Genomic DNA, 18,865 nt, shown 5'->3' on the forward strand with positions numbered 1-18,865 from the left:
ATAGAGAGGTTAATTAACATGACTGACCTCAGTGCTGAAGACCAGACAATCAGTTGGTCAGGCAGCTGACAGCTTAGCAAAGGCATCTAGGCTAGGGCATCTACTGCCCTCTGTGTTGCACAAACAAAACCAACTGGAAACACAATCAGCTCAGCCACACGAGGTGATAATTAAAGTGTTAGATCACATTAGCGCGAAGATGCAAGTTCATTCATCTTAGAAATTACACCATGGCTTAACAAAGATAATGAAATAGTTGAGCTACTTTGATTTCACCGAGAGAAAAGGTACAGTGTACATAGAGCTTAATATGAGTTAAGAATTTTTTTCTCATCGGAGTTGTAATTTCAGAGAGAAAAGTTCTAACCAAGATCATGTGCTCATTATTGGTTCTTTGCAGAACATAAATGCTTATAACTAGTGATAAATACTATCTCTTTTTCCTTAGGCTTCTGGATTTACTTGATCAGCTAAGAATCTCTTACCTCCACTTCAGCTGGTCTTTAGATGGTCTTTGTGCTTTACACTACTGATAGAAGTATCTTCTCAGACAGCCAATATAATTTCTGTGACACTCTTTGCCTCATTCAGAATCGTGATATTGTTTTTTAATCTTTCCCATTAACCATGACTCCAATGATTATCAAGGAAATTAGATTTCTTTCTCACTCAATATTCTCTGGAGCTATGCACTAATGATTTTCAAAATTCCTTCTCCAGCTTGCCCCATTTCTTAAATTGTGTGTGTGTGTGTGTGTGTGTGTGTGTGTGTGCGCGCGCGCGCGCGCGCGCGCGCGTGTGTGCACCCATGTATGTGCCAGTACTGGGGCTTGAACTCACAGTCCGAACTTTGTACCTTAGTTTTTTTTTCACTCAAGGCTGGTCTCTACCACTTCAGCCATAGCTTCACTTCTGGCATTTTGCTGGTTAACTGAAATTAAGAGTCTCATGGATTTTCTTGCCTGGGTTGCCTTTAAACTGTGATCCTCAGATCTCAGCTCCTGAGTAGCTAGGATTACAAGAGTAAGCCACTGGTGCCTGGCTCCTTGAACTTTATTGTCTCTCATGCTTAGAATATTATCCAAGTCCTTTTCTCTTGTAAATGACCCTTAACTGACTTCCATATTATGTGAAAGGTAAAGTTTATAACATGGTTATCATTCAGGCTCTCAAAACTAGTTCCAGAAGCTGAAAAGCAGTACTTAATTGACTAGAGTCACTGGCAAAATTATGGGCATAATGTTGCTTGAGAGTTTTTGTAAAGATCAAATGAAATAACCAATGCAATGGGCTGGCATTCCATAAATACCTGTTCCTGTCTTTCACAACAGCCTTCTATGTGAAACAGGACTTGCCTCTGTCTCCTCTGCTTCTTTACCCCCACCATCCAGTCCACCTGCTGGATTTCTGGATTGTACTTCTGGGCTCTTACACACTCAAGGACACCATCTCTACCCTGGAAGCCTTGTTCCTGTATCCTTGTGTAACCCAGTAACTCTTAGTTCAGGCTGTACCTTGGACTAACTTAACAATATCCTTGCTTGATCCAATGAAATAATATTTCTACTCTGGCTTGTGGTGAAGCTAGTTGAAGCTCCTTGGGTTGTTTTCCTGTACAGTTCTGGACCCCAGACCCCCTGACAGCTGAGATTTATCAAATACCACAGACATCATGATGTTGTCATGGACCAAATGTTCCTAAGTGTCCAGAGAGCTTGCTTCCACTCACTGGTCAGCTATCTAGGCCTGCACAGATAACTTGATAAACTTCAACTCAGTTGGCGTAGAAAATGCAACATTCAAGTGGAACATACTCTCAATGAATCCACATTTCCCAAATTACAAGAAAAGCCTACGCAGAAGAAAATACTTTGGTTTCTCAAAACTCTAGGTGCTACTTCAAACAACTTCCTACCAAAGGGGTCCTAAATACCCAGAGCCAAAATGAGAAAGCTATTTGCCATTATAAAAGTCTTCTCAAGATTTAGTTGAAAGAGAATTGTACTTTAGAAGACCATAATAATGGTTCTGATTTCAAAGCACAGCCAAGGGAATTAAATGAGGTAATATATGTAAAGCTCTTTAGAAGCGTCTGGCAGAGGGAAATCACCCAATAAACGTCAGCAGTTGCTATTGTTGGATTGTAAAAAAAAAAAGAAAAGGTTCTTCTTTTCAGAGTGCTGAATATAAGCCTACCTATTCTAATGCTTCCTTTGTTGCCTTCTTGAAGCCTCTATGTAGATTTGTACTCGTTTGTGTTTAGCTACCCAGCAACAATTGTATTCAGTGGTCCTATAGGTATATAAGTATGTATGTGTGAATACACACACCCACACACACACAAGCTTGAGAAAAAGAGAAATCAAGCAAGGGAATAATGTCATAAAAAAGCAATAACTCTAAACATTTGTGGAAATTAACTTTCCTCCATAATGGCTGGTAGTACTTCTTTTCTGAATGCAAATTGAAGTGTCATAAAATGTTTCTTTTCACAGAACAAATAATGCCATGGCCCCACGACTAGGCAAATATAGTTTCTCATCTTAATGTGAAAGATTTATGAGTTTACTTCTGGGAGGAATTGATTTCGGGAGAGCCTCTAGACACTCAGCTGGGTGGTGAAGAAGAGGAGCATGCTCTCTGATAAAGACAATCATAACTTCACTTACCTCAGCTGTGGCCTAGACATTGAAAAGTGACCAGCTTAAGAGAAAAGGAAGAAAACACATGACAGATACATGACTGTTGGGGCTTTCAGTGGTGGAAATGCATAGGTCGCGATTAGATTTATTATTATTATTATTGAAACAAATAGAATATGGTGGATTCTGGGACTCTAATTTCTCGACAATGTTATTTTCTCTCTTAGGTAATCAGCGCTGATGTGGGGTCTGCTGTTTCCTTTTGGATGGTAGATACCGGGCAGAAAATCAAACAGTTTACCGGTTGTCATGGCAACGCAGAAATCAGCACTATGGCCCTGGATGCAAATGAGACGCGTCTTTTGACTGGCGGTACAGATGGGACTGTGAAGGTGCGAATGGAATGAGGCTTTTTCCTTCCCAGATAGGAGGAGATGCGCAGCCTCTGTGAGGAAACACAACTTACAGATTTCACTTTTTTTTTTGTCTTGTCTTGTGAGAGCTCAGACTCTAGAGCTGAATGCTTACACATCTAATAACAAAGCTGCTGGAAAAGTAAACCTTAGTGGAAAATAAAATAAATAAGTGATTTTTTATGAGTAACTAGTTTGAGATGAGGGTACTGGTACTCACTTTACAAAGCCTTTCTCAGGGTAGAGGGGCCTTGACTCATTTTCAAAGGCTTTGGCTACTGTCTTTAGCTTCCTAATCCTCTGAAATGAGTAATTATGGAAACTTACATCAGTTGTTTTTTTAAAAAAAAGTACAGGCACACATTTTTCAGAAAATTAACACTTAAATACGAACCTTGAATCCTTTGCATTTTTGCTTTTGAGGAAGTGAGACAGGGAAAGGAAAAGTCACTAATATGAATAATAAATATAGTAACAATGGATAATTAGTATTATCACCCATCCCCAACTATGATTATCTTATTGCTTCCAGTTTCCTTTTCATATAGCTATAATTTATGTCTTCGGAGAGGATGGTAATACTTTAGTTTGTAGAGGAATGAGATTTTTCACGCAAGGCTAGATATTATCTAGGTTTAATACTATCTAGTTGTGCCATCTGAAATGATGCTATACATGACACTCCTCTTCATTCTTCATGAGGTCACAGAAAGCCACGTGGCTGTGTTGTTAGCATATCTTGGGACTTGGGGCAAGTGTTTAGGTGAATTCCAGGTTGGTAACCACTTGTGTGAGGAAGAGCTAAGGGGAGAATTTCGAAAGTGAGAATCTCTGGAAAGCACTAGACTTGGTCTTGGGAAGCTAAAGGAATGAGGTATGAAATGGGAAATTTGGTGTAGCAAAACAGTTTATGGGGAGCTGTTAGATTTGTGAACAATATCTAACTGTGTCTCTGGAACTGGAGAATTACACGATGTCTCCACCGATGAATCACCCCTCAGTCTTGGGATGTGAGATGGAAGTCAAAACGACTAAGCAAATGGATTAGGTCCCATTAGACTCACCTTGGAAAGAAACTGGTTTTAGAGTGCAGCTTAAGGCCCACCAAGTAGCTGTTGCTACTATTCCCAGCCAAGGTCTTAAAAGAACTTAAGATCATCAGATCTTTTGTAATACTTCTTTGTGGAAATCATTTTACATAGACTTGGTAAGAACAATGCTGGAGGAAAACAAAGTAGCATGGACAGTAGCATGTTCATCCTTAAATTCTCAGCACACATTTGGACATTTCTTAGGGGAAGGTGAATTCTATCAGAATAAACACTGGGTTTGCTTTTTTGTTTTTTGGTCCATTTGTGGGGCCTGAACTCTGGGCCTGGGTGCTGTCCCTCAGCTCTTCAGCTCAAGGCTAGCGCTCTACGACTTGAACCACAGCGCCACTTCCGGCTTTCTTTTTCTGGTTATGTGGTGCTGAGGAATTGAACCCAGGGCCTCATGCATGCAAAGCAAGCACTCTACCACTGAGCCAACTTCCCAGCTAAGCACTGGGTTTGAAGGGCGGTATTTATCTTTATCACAGTAGCACAACAAAATTCTGGGATCTGATAACCTCTGCATATGTAGGACACATAAATAAGGGTTGAGCTGCTCTAGCCATAGCCTATGAGGAAACAAGAATGAATGACATTTTCTAACCTCATGTATAATTTAGGATCCCAAATCAGGGTCTGTGTAACCAAAGGGTTAAAATTATGGACAGATTTATCATGTTTTTGAAGGATCTGTTTTCAAATGAATGTTTTAAATAATGCATGCATGCAATAAAAATGAAATATAGGAGAGCTGTACTGTAAAAACAAAGGCTTTTTGTCATCCTGTTTCCAGCCCCTCCCCTGAGGTGCTATTGCTAGTGGTTTCCTGCGCATTTTCCTCGTTCAGGAGCATGAGGGATGGCAGCCTGCTAACTCTGCTAGTCTGCACTTCGTATTTCCATCTCCTGGACATTGATTCAGAGAAATGTGTAAAATTATAATGTTAAGTAATTTTCATTGTGTGCTTCCTATGAAGCCAGACACTGTTCTAAGTACTTAAACACGCACACAGACAGACACACAGACACACACAGACACACACACACACCTAATCTATAAGATTGGCATGGTTATTTCCTGATTTTACAAAGTGCAAGCTAAAGCTCATAGAAGTAAAACAACTTAGCTCTAAGTAGCAGAATGCATTGAGTTTGGGCAGAGTGTAGAAATACAAAGAGGATTCCTTCTCTTCCTCCTCCTCTTCTTCTTCCTCCTGTTCTACTTCTTCCTCCTTTTTCTTTTTTATGATACTGGCTATGAAATCACCATGTACTTTGCCTATAGTGCATATACTAGCTATAACTGAGCAATACCTACAGCCTGATTCATCTTTATTTTTATTTTTATTTAATGACTTTTTCTGTTTATGTGGTACTGAGGAATTAAATCCATGGCCTCATGCATGCTGGGCAAGTACTTTACCACTAAGCCACATTCCCAGCTCCCAATTCACCTTTTGTAATGGCAGCCTTATATGTGACCACATAAGTATTCTACACTCTGATTATTCCCTTCCTTCCTAATAAGCAATTAGATTGATTCAAAATTTTGGTCTTTGTAAATAACGCCAGAAGATGCGCTTGAAAATGTTCCATTTCACACAGGTGAATGTATCCATGGTGGGACTGGTTTTTAAAAGTTGGACTTCTGAGTGCAAAGGGAATGTGCATTTTAACTCTGAACTAATGAAATAATGAAAACTTCTCCTCTGCACAGGGTGCGACAGCCATGTTTCATAGTGGGGCTTCATGTGAGCTGTGGCTAACCAAATAACACAGTCATACATTGCATCAGTTCATCCTATGTCTTTACTGCTTGAGCCAAAAAAGTAGTAGACCCACCTGCTCGTGTAGGACCAGGCCTAGCTAGCTAGCTGGCCCTCTGTGCCAGCAGGAGGTGCCACCTGAAGATGAGAGAGTAGAACTCCATGCTTGCTGCCAAGGGTCTGGGCTACATCTGGACTCTGCTAAGCCAGGGCCAGGAGGAGTGAGGAAAATAAGGAAAAGAAACAAGGTCTCAACAAACACCACATTATCTCATCTCCTTCCTTAAAACAAACACAAATTTAAAATCTTTGAATTAACTACTGGTAGAATACCACAATGTAATTACTAATAGAGTCTGACATACACACATATAATATCATATATGTCATTAATCAGTGTTAGAGTAATAAATATAATAAACTCAAATAGTTAACACAATTTCTTTGATTATTCTGTAACCTAATAGAAGCAATCCCAGTTCAGGATGTAAGTGCTCAAGTTGAAAATAGCTACGTTGTTGAACTCATTGAAGACATTTTTCACTTCTGGTTTTAACTTTTCTTTTAAAGGTGTGGGATTTCAATGGACATTGTCACCACACACTAAATGTCAGACAAGATGGGGCTGTCGATATTTCACAGATCCTGGTTCTGAAGAAGACAATTCTGGTGGTAGGCTTGGAAAGGTATGATATGTGGTATAGAGTTACAGGTATGACATGTGGTATATAGAGTTACGGGAATGCTTTTATTTGAATCGAAATCTAAAAGAAGAATAAAGAAATCTTGGCTGATTGAGTCATTCTCTTATTACTGGTTCACGTGGGTGAAACTCTAGGAGGGATTGACTGATAGGCTAGTGAGTAAAAAAATATGGTTCAAACACATTGTATGAGTGACTTTGAAAAGTGCTACTGGGATTTCTTCTGGCTTTGGGAATTGGACTTTTGCTCTAAAAATTGCAGATAAAGATGTAACAGTACCATAATTTGAGTTCCAAAAAGACTCCCAAATCTTAAAGACAATGAATTCTTAACATGTAAGGTGTATTTCTTCAACTTCAAAGGAAACCCAGCCTTTCTTCTCTCTCTGATTTCAAGTGCAGCCAAGGAGAGAAATGGCTCACTGGCTGGTGCGCTCATTTTCCTTCAGTGACAAGGCCTTTCACAAATCACTGTGCTTCTCCAGGAGCTGCTTTTCCATGTCATTACAAGGAACATTGCTTTCTTTTCCTTACTTCATACCGAGAGAATATAAGGGATCATAAACAAGGCCTTTTCTATGGCACTGCGTGAACACCAGGAAAACAAAAGTGTTCGATATTTGAGAATACATTGTTCATATATTTAGTTGTTCAGCACATCTATCCTAATAGGTAATTTACTCTATGTGACTGAGGATTGAATTGTGATCTGAATGGTCTTGAGTTAGTATTACGTTAGAAGTTTATACCTAGGCAGCCAGAGTGTAGTATTTGAGGATTTTTGTCCATCAAGGGAAAAATAGCTTCTTATGAAATGAACATAGACTAGCAACTTTTAAAAAAATTTTATTGTAAAGATGCTATACAGAGGTAGCAACTGTTGAGTCACACATTGCTTTGCTTTTTGAGGTTCGTTTGGTACTAAGGAGAGAAAGTGTCAATTTGATGATTGTATTTGGTATTAAGCACGGATTCAATTATCCTCAGCTTTGAAGGACACTGTTTCTTCACAGCCCTACTCTATAATCAAGCTATAACCATGCCAACAGCTTATGGCTTGAAGATTGCTATGAAGCCACAGGAATGAATACATTGAATCTCTACTATCACCACAGAACAGCTGATTATGATTTAAATTCTGAACATTAAATAAAGGAACTTAATATAAGTCAAAACTTGGAGACAAATTTTCTTTAGTTATTTTAGATAACCAGGGTGAAAAATTCATATCAAATGTAAGCTGCTTTTTTTTTTAAGATTACTTACATGGGAAAATGTAAAAAAAATGTATGAAGTTATCAAAAAATGGCGTAAGTGGTTAAAAAATGGTTCTGATATTCTGATCTATCTTGGTGAATCCTCCCTTTGTACGGTCTCAGGGAAGAAGATTTGAGAAACTTAGTAAGGAAACCCACCATTCCCTCCGGCTGCCTCCTTTTTTGTCTGATTGTTGTCAGAAGTTGTATCCTTTAGGTGGAATTGAAAATTCAATTAATCCATTGTTAGTTATATTATTTTCACTTTTCTATTTGTGGGTTTAGAAATTCCATTTTCTGAGCGAGAGCTGTTTCTTTAGGATCCCTCGAAGGATTTTGCATACCGGATGGCTTTTTAGCAAGCAGAGGCTTGTTTGCTTATAGCTAGAGGAATATAGGCTATTAAGACAGCTCCTTAACAGTTCAGTGATTAGAGAGGAAAGAGCTGGAAGATTGACAGTCTGCTTATTAAGCTTTCTGTGAAACCCAGAGAGAGCCTGTTAGGTTAAGCTAGAGCTTTAACTTCAGGCTCTGTGTAAATACAGAGATTGCTTTGATAATTTTGCCCAAGATAGAATAGAAACTACATTTATTGAGTGGTGGTACTTAAATAAACCATCGGATTTATTGTATTTATGGTGCAGTGCGATTTACTATTGTACATGACACACACTATCTGACTTAATCTCTACTTTCATCTTCAAAGACAGGCAATATTTTGTAGTTAAGTTAACTCTGTCTTCAGTTTATCCCTCTCTAAGCTTACTGATCCATTTGCTTGTAGGAAGTGTTGGTCTTTTGAAATCCAAAATACCACATGTTTGAAACTAAACTCGTTATTTATTCTCATTTCCCAGGCCTACTTTCTCTCTTATGTTTGGGAGCTTGCGGGTCGTGGCCAGACACTGAGGTTTTCCTTGCCATTCAGCTTCACAATCCAATAGTCACTGAGTCAGAGCTAATTTAAATCTTCTTGCATGAGCATTACCACTGTGCTCCTCAGAGCGTGGCATCTACCTGGATGAATGGCGCGGCCTTGAATTCCTGCTTTCCCCCATCATTAAAATCCATTCAGTGTGCTTTAGCTACAGTGATTTCCTTCACAAACGGTTCTATGTTACTGCCTTGTTAACACTTTTCTCGGAGTGTTTACAAAATAATCTTAGCATCACCTCACCCTGACCCAGCCTGAATTTATTTTTGACTTTCTAGATTCATTCTTACACATTCTATTGTCTAATCTAAGACTTACCTGCCAACCGAAAGTCCCCCTTTCAGCTATACAATTTCACCTTTCTATATCCTCACTCTTTTCCTTATTTCAACATTCAGAAACTGTGTAGACATTGAAATAGTTCCTATTTCAAGACTTAATGAGATGTTTTGTCCCCCAGGACATTCCTTTTAATACTCAAGATGAATGGGATGGATGGCAATATGTCACATCCCTTTTGTTCATTCTTACCAGCCTCCTGAACTTTAACTTAGGAATCTGTCTGTATGACTATCTATCTATCTATCTATCTATCTATCTATCTATCTATCTATCTATCTATCTATCTATCTATCATCTATCTTTATAATGTTCAACACTCAAATATACTTGTTTAATGACTTGACTAATGTTTATTGGGTAGATAGGGACACTGAGGTTTAGAGAGATTTATTAAGCCATGCCATACTTCTTGTATTACTAAATAGTACTTTAGATTTGGTTTAACCTGTTTCCCCCTTTCCTTGTTATAAAGATTTAAAATAATTGCACCTAGAAAGGAACTATAGGTGGAAATGTAGCTGGGGCTATAGATTGAACAACAGCAATCAGAGTACAAAGAGTCATGAATTCTAAATTTAGGAAAGGGCACAGCGTATCAAACAGGATATGGCAAATGTGGTTGTAAATAGTCTGAATTAGAGACTCATGTTTGTTATCTAGGAAAATGGTCACTCATTTCCAGGTAATTTATCTATGAGGAAAAGAAAAGCCCCAAATTTGAAATTACTAGAAATATATAATTTTATTACCTGTTATTTAAAGCAAGATCTATATTTAGAGACAAAATTGTGAAGGGGCACAGAGTCAATTAAAAAGTTCCTTCTTAAATATCAGCTATATTTGTTTGGGTCAAATTAAATCAGTGGATGAAAAATTATCTTTGCATTTGCTCAAAGTAGGCATTTAATATGTATAGTTGTAATAAAAATTGAATTAATATTTATAAAGGTTTGAGGTGTCAAACTGCTCTAAAATTCTGTGATCCTATATGTACCTCATTAAATAGAAGCTTCTTCATTTTTTTCTCTACATTGAGTAAAGTAGAGATCTCTGTTTTCTCCCCCATTTTATTAAGACATAATTGGCAAATTAAATTGTTTAGATTTGTGTTATACAGAAGACTTTTTCTTGTGCCAGGACTTGGGCTTTACTTAGAGCTGAGGACCTGTCTCTTGGATTTTTGATAAAGGCTGGCAATCTACCACTTGGATCATACTTTTACTTACAGCCTTTTTCCTGATTTATTAGAAATAAAAGTCATATGGACTTTTCTGCCCTGTTTAGCTTTCACTTTTGATACTCAGATCTCAGCCACCTGAGATCTGAGGATTCATGAACCACTGGTGCCTGGCTCAAGAGGAGTTTAATATTTTTAATATTTTTATATGTCATAGAATGACTAAAGAGCATAAATTAACATGCTAATCACTATATATACTCTATATACAACTGTTTACACCCTACATTATCTATACACTATATTGTATACTCGACGTACTATGTGTATACTATATACTAATACTCAGTGCTATAGTATATACCATACACTCTCTAGTAAGTGCATTCTATTGAGTACTCTTTTTTTTAAACCATTTTAAAGTATTATCTTTTTTGAGTACTCTTTATTGGGTACTCTCTAGAGAGTATTTTGTTGTTGTTGTTGGTCATGGGGCTTGAACTCGGCCTGGGCGCTGTCCCTGAGCTCTTCAGCTCAAGGCAAGCCCTCTACCACTTGAGCCGCAGCTCCACTTCCATCTATAGAGAGTATTTTTGTGAGAAACCTTCATGAAGAGTATCTCCTTAATATTTGGACATATACATATTTTTAAAAAGAGAATATTTTATATAATTTGAAATAGGCTAGTATAGTACCATCTTTCATGGAGCTCTGTCAAAAGTAGATTTGTAATGAATAGTAGTCTACTTGACTTTTTTCCCCCTAAATCCTAATCTTCTAATAGCACATGCAGTTTTCATGTAAGCTGTCAAAAATTAAAATAATTCATCATGGGCTTAATTTGAACTTTAAAGTATTTTGTAAATAAAATGACATTAAGCATTTGAAATGACTCAGAAATAAAACTTACCTATTGAGACCTATTAAACTCTTAATAAATTACATTAGTAAGGAACTCTAACCCATATGACTCAATTTTTTAAAAAAATTTTGGATCAGAATCAGAATGGAAAGACCCAAACTAATTTTTAATTTAAATGAGCAATTTCAGAGCTCAGGAAAGGATAAGTGTGTTGAACAATTCTCTCTCTGTGTGTGTGTGTGTGTGTGTGTGTGTGTGTGTGTGTGTGTGTGTGTGTGTGCGCGCGCGCGCGCACGTGCACTTATCCTGGGACTTGAACTCAGGGCCTGGGTGCTATCCTTGAGCTTTGCTGCTCAAGGTTAGTGATCTAGCCCTAGAGCCAGAGCCCTACATTCAGCTTGTTGGTGGTTAATTGGAGATAAGGTTTCTTGGACTTTCTTGCCTGGGTTGCTTCAAACTATGATACTCAGACCTCAGCCTCCTGAGTAATTAGGATTACAGGAGTGATCTAACAATGCTTAGCAAGAAATAATTCTTCAATCCAATTATGTAATTACTCCAGTGTCCAAGATTTAGCTCTACTTAGATTAGTAAGAAAATTGGAAAATAATGAAAATGAGTTTATGTGAGATTCATTCTTTGCCTTTGAGATGCTTTTAAAATCCTAATACATGATGATTCTAATAGTAGATATTAACAAGACTTATGATAATTAGATGAATAATGTGTGAGCAACTAAGCCCCAAGGAAACAATTAATTATGTTCGTGTATTTTCCCCTTGGTCATTTCTACATGATTGAGTGTTAGTCTAAAATTTATTTTTCAAGCTGGAAATACAACTCAATGGTTTGTGTGCTTGACACTAGAGAGGTCTCTTGCTTATTTTCTAGTGACATGCCCATGTGCATGTGCACACACACACACATGTTTATTTTATTTCCAACCATCTCCTTCTCCCCCTCCCTTCCTCCCTTCCTCCCACCTTCCCTCCCTCTCTATCTCTTCCTTCCTTCCTTCCTTCTTCCCTCCCTCCCTTTTTCCTCCCTCCCTCCCCTCCTCCCTTCCTCCCTTCCTCCCTCCCTCCCTTCCTTCCTTCCTTCCTTCCTTCCTTCCTTCCTTCCTTCCTTCCTTCCTTCCTTCCTTCCTTCCTTCCTTCCTTCCTTCCTTTTTCCCTCCCTCCCTCCCTCCCTCCTTTCCTTCCTTCTTCCCTCCTTCCTTCCTTCCTTCCTTTCTTCCTTCCTCCCTCCCTTCATCCCCCCTCCCTCCCTCCCTCCTTCCTTCCTTCCTTCCTTCCTTCCTTCCTTCCTTTTTTCCTTTTTCTTTGGTGATTGTTTGCACTTAACAGGAATTTTTGAACTCTCATAAGTGATTACCCCATTTATTCCCCAATTAGAAGGACAATCCTCATTGCAAGGTTACAATGACCCCATACAATACTTTCAGGATTTCAAATGACACTAGTAAATATCATCTAGTCAAAAAGAATCCTATCCTATTCTATTCTGTACTTTAATTAAACTCTTGGCAAAAGTGCAAACTTAAAAAACGTTATCTTTGAAAGGGAAAAAGTGACAAGTACAGTCCCTATTCTTAAGATACTTTTGAGGACAACTGTCATGTCATATCACAGTCTTAGGTTTGGTTTTAAGGGAAAGGTGACAGGCCATTAGCGTTTCAGCATTTTGACACACAAGGTCAAATATCAGATGGATGCTTTTTGCACCATCTTAGGAAAAGTCATTTGTGCCTTTAAGGGGTGTTCCCTGAATATTCTCAGTCAACATCCACTTAAATAGGTCTCTTGGCAAAAAGGGATTTGACATTGAATTTTGGCTACAAGACAATAGTCATTCAGAGCTTTACCTCCTCCTACTGTACACTCTATTCTTAAAAGGTAATATCTTTAGCCAAAGATACCAATATGTAGACAAAAATAAAAAACTGTATACATATGAAGTTATTCTGAAATTAAACTGTAATTTTCGACCATCAAATTACTTGTAGCATCTAATTAAGGCATCAGGAATCTCAAGGTAATATTAGTAAAGTCATTGGTTATGTTTCTTCAATAGAGGAATACTTCTTAGCCTGATATAGCTTATTTTCATCCTATACTGATATTACATATTATGTTTTGCTATTGTCTCCACTGAAGTCTTTGTAAGTTTCATAGTGCCTATGGTGGTCAATTTTGCAATGGGTAATAAATCTGATAAGTAGATACAGCACACTTGGTATTAGTGGTTGTGAAAGAATAATTCACATTATGACATTTCATATTTGTAATTTAATGAGGAAAATCAATGAGAGATTGATTCCAAGGTGGGAAGCTTGGTATTCTGCATGGGAAATGGTGATATCATTTTGCATAGCACCATCTTTCAGGTGCTATGCAAATCATGCCATGCCAATGAATAACGGCTACCCCATAGCTATACCAATGCTAAATTCAGTTAAATTGTACTTTTCCTTAGAGCTCTTACTGTGTTTCGACCCCAGAACTTCAATCAGTTTTCCATCCCAAGTGAAGAATGGAAAGGAGGAACAAAGCACTATGATGATATTTTGTGTGCCGCATTTTCCCCTCCTCAAACTCTAGCTACAGGTAAATTGAACAGTCACTGTACAATTGGTTGGAGACCTTGGTTTGCAGTGACTCACTTTTTATAAAAGGCTGTCCTTAACTGACACATGAAGAAGCAGTCATGTATGCTAGGCTCCCTTTGGTCTTTATTTTTAGGGCCAAAGGCCTGAGATAGAATGGTCAGCTCCAATCATGGCTATGCAGTTTTATGCACTGGCACTACCACTAGTCATGCCATCGTGCTGTATGAGTTATTTAAATTTCCGATCATGGTTTGGGGTGGCTGATAATAATTTCCCTTTATGTTGGTTTTAAAGGAGACATTATGCATGTAAGGGTTGGACATATTTCTTGGCACACTTAGGTAGACATTTACTTTTGTTTTTATTTTCTGAAACATCATACCCGCTGGGTACAAATCCTCCCATGATGGAACTGAGATGTTTAACACTGGTAACAAATTAACCCCTTAGACTAACCTAGCTACAATAATGTCGGTTAAAGGCTGTTTTTATCAAAGCATCTACAAATCCCTGCTTTTAAAGCAAGTCCTCTCATAGGACCTTTGGTGCATTTTAGAAAAAATATTAATTACCGTCATGATCTATCTCTGGTCAAAGAAAATAGTTCATAAAGATCTGAAAGTCTTTTTAAAAGTCTTTATGAAATTCTGAAGTTTATATTTTGACAGCCTGAATTTTTTAAAGAAAAGAACAGAACCAAAAATATCATCAATTAAGTGAAACAAAAATGTACAGCAAAAGACCCATAATATATCAACTAAGTATTACTATTGAGTACTCACTGATTTATGTGCATCTAAGTTTTCACTTTTTTTAAAAGAAATTACTCTATTGCTTTCTAATAGGACCAGCTCTGTAGCTGGATTTGTTTTATAGCCTTTGGACATCCAACCCCTGGAAGGTAGCAGAGACAGTAATTGCTGTGTGGCCATTATTGTGAAGGTTTTGTAGTGTGCCATTATATCAGATGACCTCTTATGCTGTTGGTTCTATGTGAAAACATTTGTTCAAGCACTACACAAAGAAATCATTTCAAACTCATAGGGGCAATGATACTCCAGACATTGAACTCCAACCCCTGGAGCCAATTTCTGAGTTGTGGAGGTTGCTTTCTTTAGGAGAATATAGACTTCAGTGGACATTTCTTTTCCTGCTCCAAAATCCCAAGAAAATGTCATCAGAACATCGTTTCCAGCTCTTCTTTTTGATTCTACCCTTGTCTCTTTGGCACTGCTCAGTAGGGATCTATGATATTTTTTTTCAGCTACTGAGGCCAGACATAAGGGAATTGTTTTATTTTTCCTCTATAGGACAGGCTTAGCCACAACCTCACTGTTTGGACTTTATTCTCTGAGAAGAACGGTAAGGTAGGGCTTTATGTAGAGAGAGGTTAAGGATTGGAAAAGGTAATACTGAAAAAAATATAGGACAGAAGGAATGAAAACACATACATAGTGAAAGGAATAGAAATCTAGGAGCACTAAATTTGCTTTTCTTACTAATAAGATCACAATGATGATAAACAACATTTCAGTATTAACAATGTGCTTAGCACCATTCTAAATCCTCTCCATTCTTCAGAACAACCCTCTGAGATAAATACAGTTATTAAGCCAGCTTTACAGAGGAGGAAATTATGACATCAAGTAGAGTTAAGTATCATGCACAAACCTCCATAGCAAACAAATAGCAAAACACGGACTTCAAGGTAAGTTGTTTAACTGTAGAACATTTATTTCTGAAGGCTTTATGACTCTAAAATTAAAGGAGATAACTGTAATTTCCACACATATGCTATACAGATGACTGTCAGGATCGTGGATCTAAACATAATAAAACTACTAGTTATTACTGTTCATATCTCCAACACATAGAGACTAGCCCTGCTTACATGGCAGACTCTGTGTAAGACATGTTGGTAATGACTTCCTCTGATTGCTGCTATATGGGTTTCCTAGCTCATCTTTTGACAGTTTATATTCTTTGCCCTGGCTCATGTAGGGAGTTACGATGGAGAAATCATTCTGTGGAATAATAGCACGGAGAATGCTTACCATGTCCTTCATCCTGATTACCAGAGACAGCTCAACTCCAAATTAGGTGAGTGCAGGTTTGAAATGAAAATAATGGGGCTGAGTCAGTCCACAGTAGACCTAGCTGTTTATGCATGTATCAAGTACAGCTTGCTTCATAAATTATACATGATTGGATATAAGTGCAGAGGACCAGTAATATTGTTTCCTTGTCACTGACTGCAAAGGACCTGGAGATTTACTTGGCTTAGCAAAGTCTCCATGCTTGCCATTTCTTCTCTTTATGCTGCCTCGGCATTTCTGTATTACTGATAGCACTAAACAGGCCTCTTATTTTTATCTTGTTTAGTTTTAGACAATATATCTTGCCAAATTGCTTTTGCGTGAGCCTTGGGTGTCCTTTGGTAGAAAGAAAGACTATATTCCCTTGATTGGCTGTTCTAGAGCTGGCATTAAATATTATGCCACCACCTGGCAATATTAAATTATTCCTTGCTTCAGAAACCTGTGAGGGACAAGGAGTATATTGCTTTTTAGGGGAGTTTATCAGAGCACATGAATATTTTCTACTTAAGCAAACTGCCTTGACAATTGCATTTCACATTTTTTAGTTTAGTTTTTTTAAGAGTCTAAAAAAGTTTTTGCTTAGACTAATTTATTTGAGTAATGACTGTGTTTTCCTTGATGAAGCAAGATTTTGTTGTCTTAATTGGATGAACTCTCAAGAAATGAATTCAGCCTTAGAAAAGCACTAGCTATCAGATGTGTGTGTGAGAGAGAGGGAGAGGGAGAGATAAAAGCTGAGGAAGAGATTTATTGAGAGTAAGAAAACCAATTTAAGGGTTTGAGGGATTACTTGTGTGCAGGCACAAAGCTCTGACCCGTTTCTCGTACAAAAAGTTAACCATTAAGATTCAGCTCAAATCATTCTGCCTCTTTCTCTACACTGGTCTTTGAGAGAATGCCAGGTATTTGTATAGTCACCAACTTGTGACGAGCATTAACGACAGAGAAATAAAGAAGCAAGAAGCTTATACAATACCAAATTTCAAAAAGACATAGTAAGTAGTGCTAGAAATTTCTGGCTTTGAAATTTTGAAGATTATTTGTGGTTAGTTTTCATAACTGTGGGTAGAATGCTCATAGATTCTCAGATGAATAAACTCAGAACATGAATAATGAATAATATCACTTTTCATTAGTTTTGGCCATGATATCAACAGATAATCGAAGCACTGTTAAGAATGTTTTCCTCCTCTCCCTTAAAATAACCCACTAACAAATGGCACTTCTTAAAAAATGGTCATATAAGTACATAGAAATAGTCATTAGATTTCATATTCATTATTTGAAGAATAGCCCACTAGCAAACAGCACTTCTAAAAATGATCATGTAAGCACATAGAAGTAATCATTACATTTCCTGTCCATTACCATATTTGCACAATAATTCACTTAAAAACAGGACTTCTAAAAATGATCACATAAGCATACAAAAATTGTGACTGGGTTTTATGTTCCTTGCCACGTCTTCAAGATGAACACTAATGAGCAATAATCCGGATATGCCGTGGTATTAAAAGCCCATTCTTCTTGAGTATACCACAATCTCTGTGCTATTAGCAATAAATATGATGTGACATCCCTCTTGATTCATACCCAGGAAGAACATAGGCAGTGTGTATGGAGTGTGCAAGAAAGACATGGAGTTGATTGGTCCTTCAGATTCGGGTTTAGGAAGAGAGGAAAGCAGGGCTGATGGAGGCATCTGCCGGGCTTCTGTGGGACTGGCCCATTCAGCCCCGGCCGTGGTTGAAACAGCAGGCAAATCTCTTCATCTAGACATCTGACTGTCTTCATCACAGATAAAGAACCTCAAAGTCTTCTCGGTGCTGAGGAGAGCTGTTTCACCCACCCCATGGCACATCAGGCTCCTCAAAACTTTGATGCTGACACGGAGGGCAATAATGCAGTGACGAGGCTTTGCTTCCTGGAATCAAGGAAACACATTGCCACCACAGGTAAACCATAGATAGATGGATTTTTTGCCTGACTATTTGGGAAAGGGAACAATAAAGGTGAATCTATTTTTGTCTGCAGAGGTCTCTTAGCATTTGACTCCGTGTGTCTCTCAGGCCAATCCTGTTTCATGAGAGGCCCTGGAGTCTCACCATAGGCGATTAAGGTGGAGAAGAAGGGGCAAGAAACAGATTGCCTCTGACTGATAATTTACCTGGGGTTACATATGTCAAGAACAGAGTGGGAAGAATTCTAACAAATGTTCCATTTGAGAAATAATTGAAAATTGGTGTTCCAATCTTCACATAGAGGTGAGTTTTAGTAGGTTAGAGCGCACAGTTGGGTACCTGCTGCCAATATATGATTCAGAATCTGAGGCTGGCTCTACTGGAACTTGGTCTCAAAATGGGCCAAGAGAAAATACTGAAGAGCTTGCAGATCAGAGACAGTGGAAGACTTTGAAATAACTGCTGATCCCTGAACTAGAGCTCAGAGGCCTCTGTCCTGGATGTTGCTTTTGCAATGGTCTGTGCAACTTTGTCAGTTATATGTGATTTCTACAGTAAGTGAAGACTTACTGTAGGGATTGGCTGTTATGTAGACGAAGTAAGCCTTTGTTTAGTTTTTTTCCTCTTTTTATAACCACTGTATTAGTATACTGCTGATGTAGCTTGCATGTTCCCTCCAGTAAAAATCCATGTTCAAGAATAATCCATGTTCAAGAATAATGCATATTAGCTGGACACTGGTGTGGCTCATACCTATAATTGTAGCTATGCAGGAGCCTGAGATCTGAAAATCAAGACTTGAAGCCAATCTAGGCCAACAAGTCTTGAAGTAGAAATATGGCTCAAATAGTAGAGTACTAACCTTGAACAAAAAATCTGGGGGAGAGTATGAAGCCCTGAGTTCAAGCCCTAGTACACATGCATGTGCGTGAGCACACATACATACACACGAATGCATATTGCAGGAACTATCTGAGTTGTATTTTAAATTTTTAAATTATTCTATTTTCAC

The 18,865-nt window shown here is 38.1% G+C and overlaps 1 protein-coding gene across 2 annotated transcripts in view; it reads left to right on the forward strand.

Moving 5' to 3' along the window:
• Positions 1–18,865, forward strand: part of Wdr49 (WD repeat domain 49) — a 115,049-nt gene that overhangs the window by 58,883 nt on the left and 37,301 nt on the right. For both annotated transcript variants that reach the window (XM_069991944.1, XM_069991945.1), the window contains exons 9-13: positions 2,870–3,034; positions 6,482–6,597; positions 13,661–13,791; positions 15,795–15,893; positions 17,692–17,847. In XM_069991944.1, the coding sequence (XP_069848045.1) occupies positions 2,870–3,034; positions 6,482–6,597; positions 13,661–13,791; positions 15,795–15,893; positions 17,692–17,847 (667 nt within the window). The remainder of the gene's footprint in view (positions 1–2,869; positions 3,035–6,481; positions 6,598–13,660; positions 13,792–15,794; positions 15,894–17,691; positions 17,848–18,865) is intronic.

The sequence above is a fragment of the Dipodomys merriami genome, unplaced genomic scaffold (assembly GCF_024711535.1).
Source record: "Dipodomys merriami isolate MVZ:Mamm:240054 unplaced genomic scaffold, mDipMer1.0.p SCAF_40, whole genome shotgun sequence".
NCBI lineage: Eukaryota > Metazoa > Chordata > Mammalia > Rodentia > Heteromyidae > Dipodomys > Dipodomys merriami.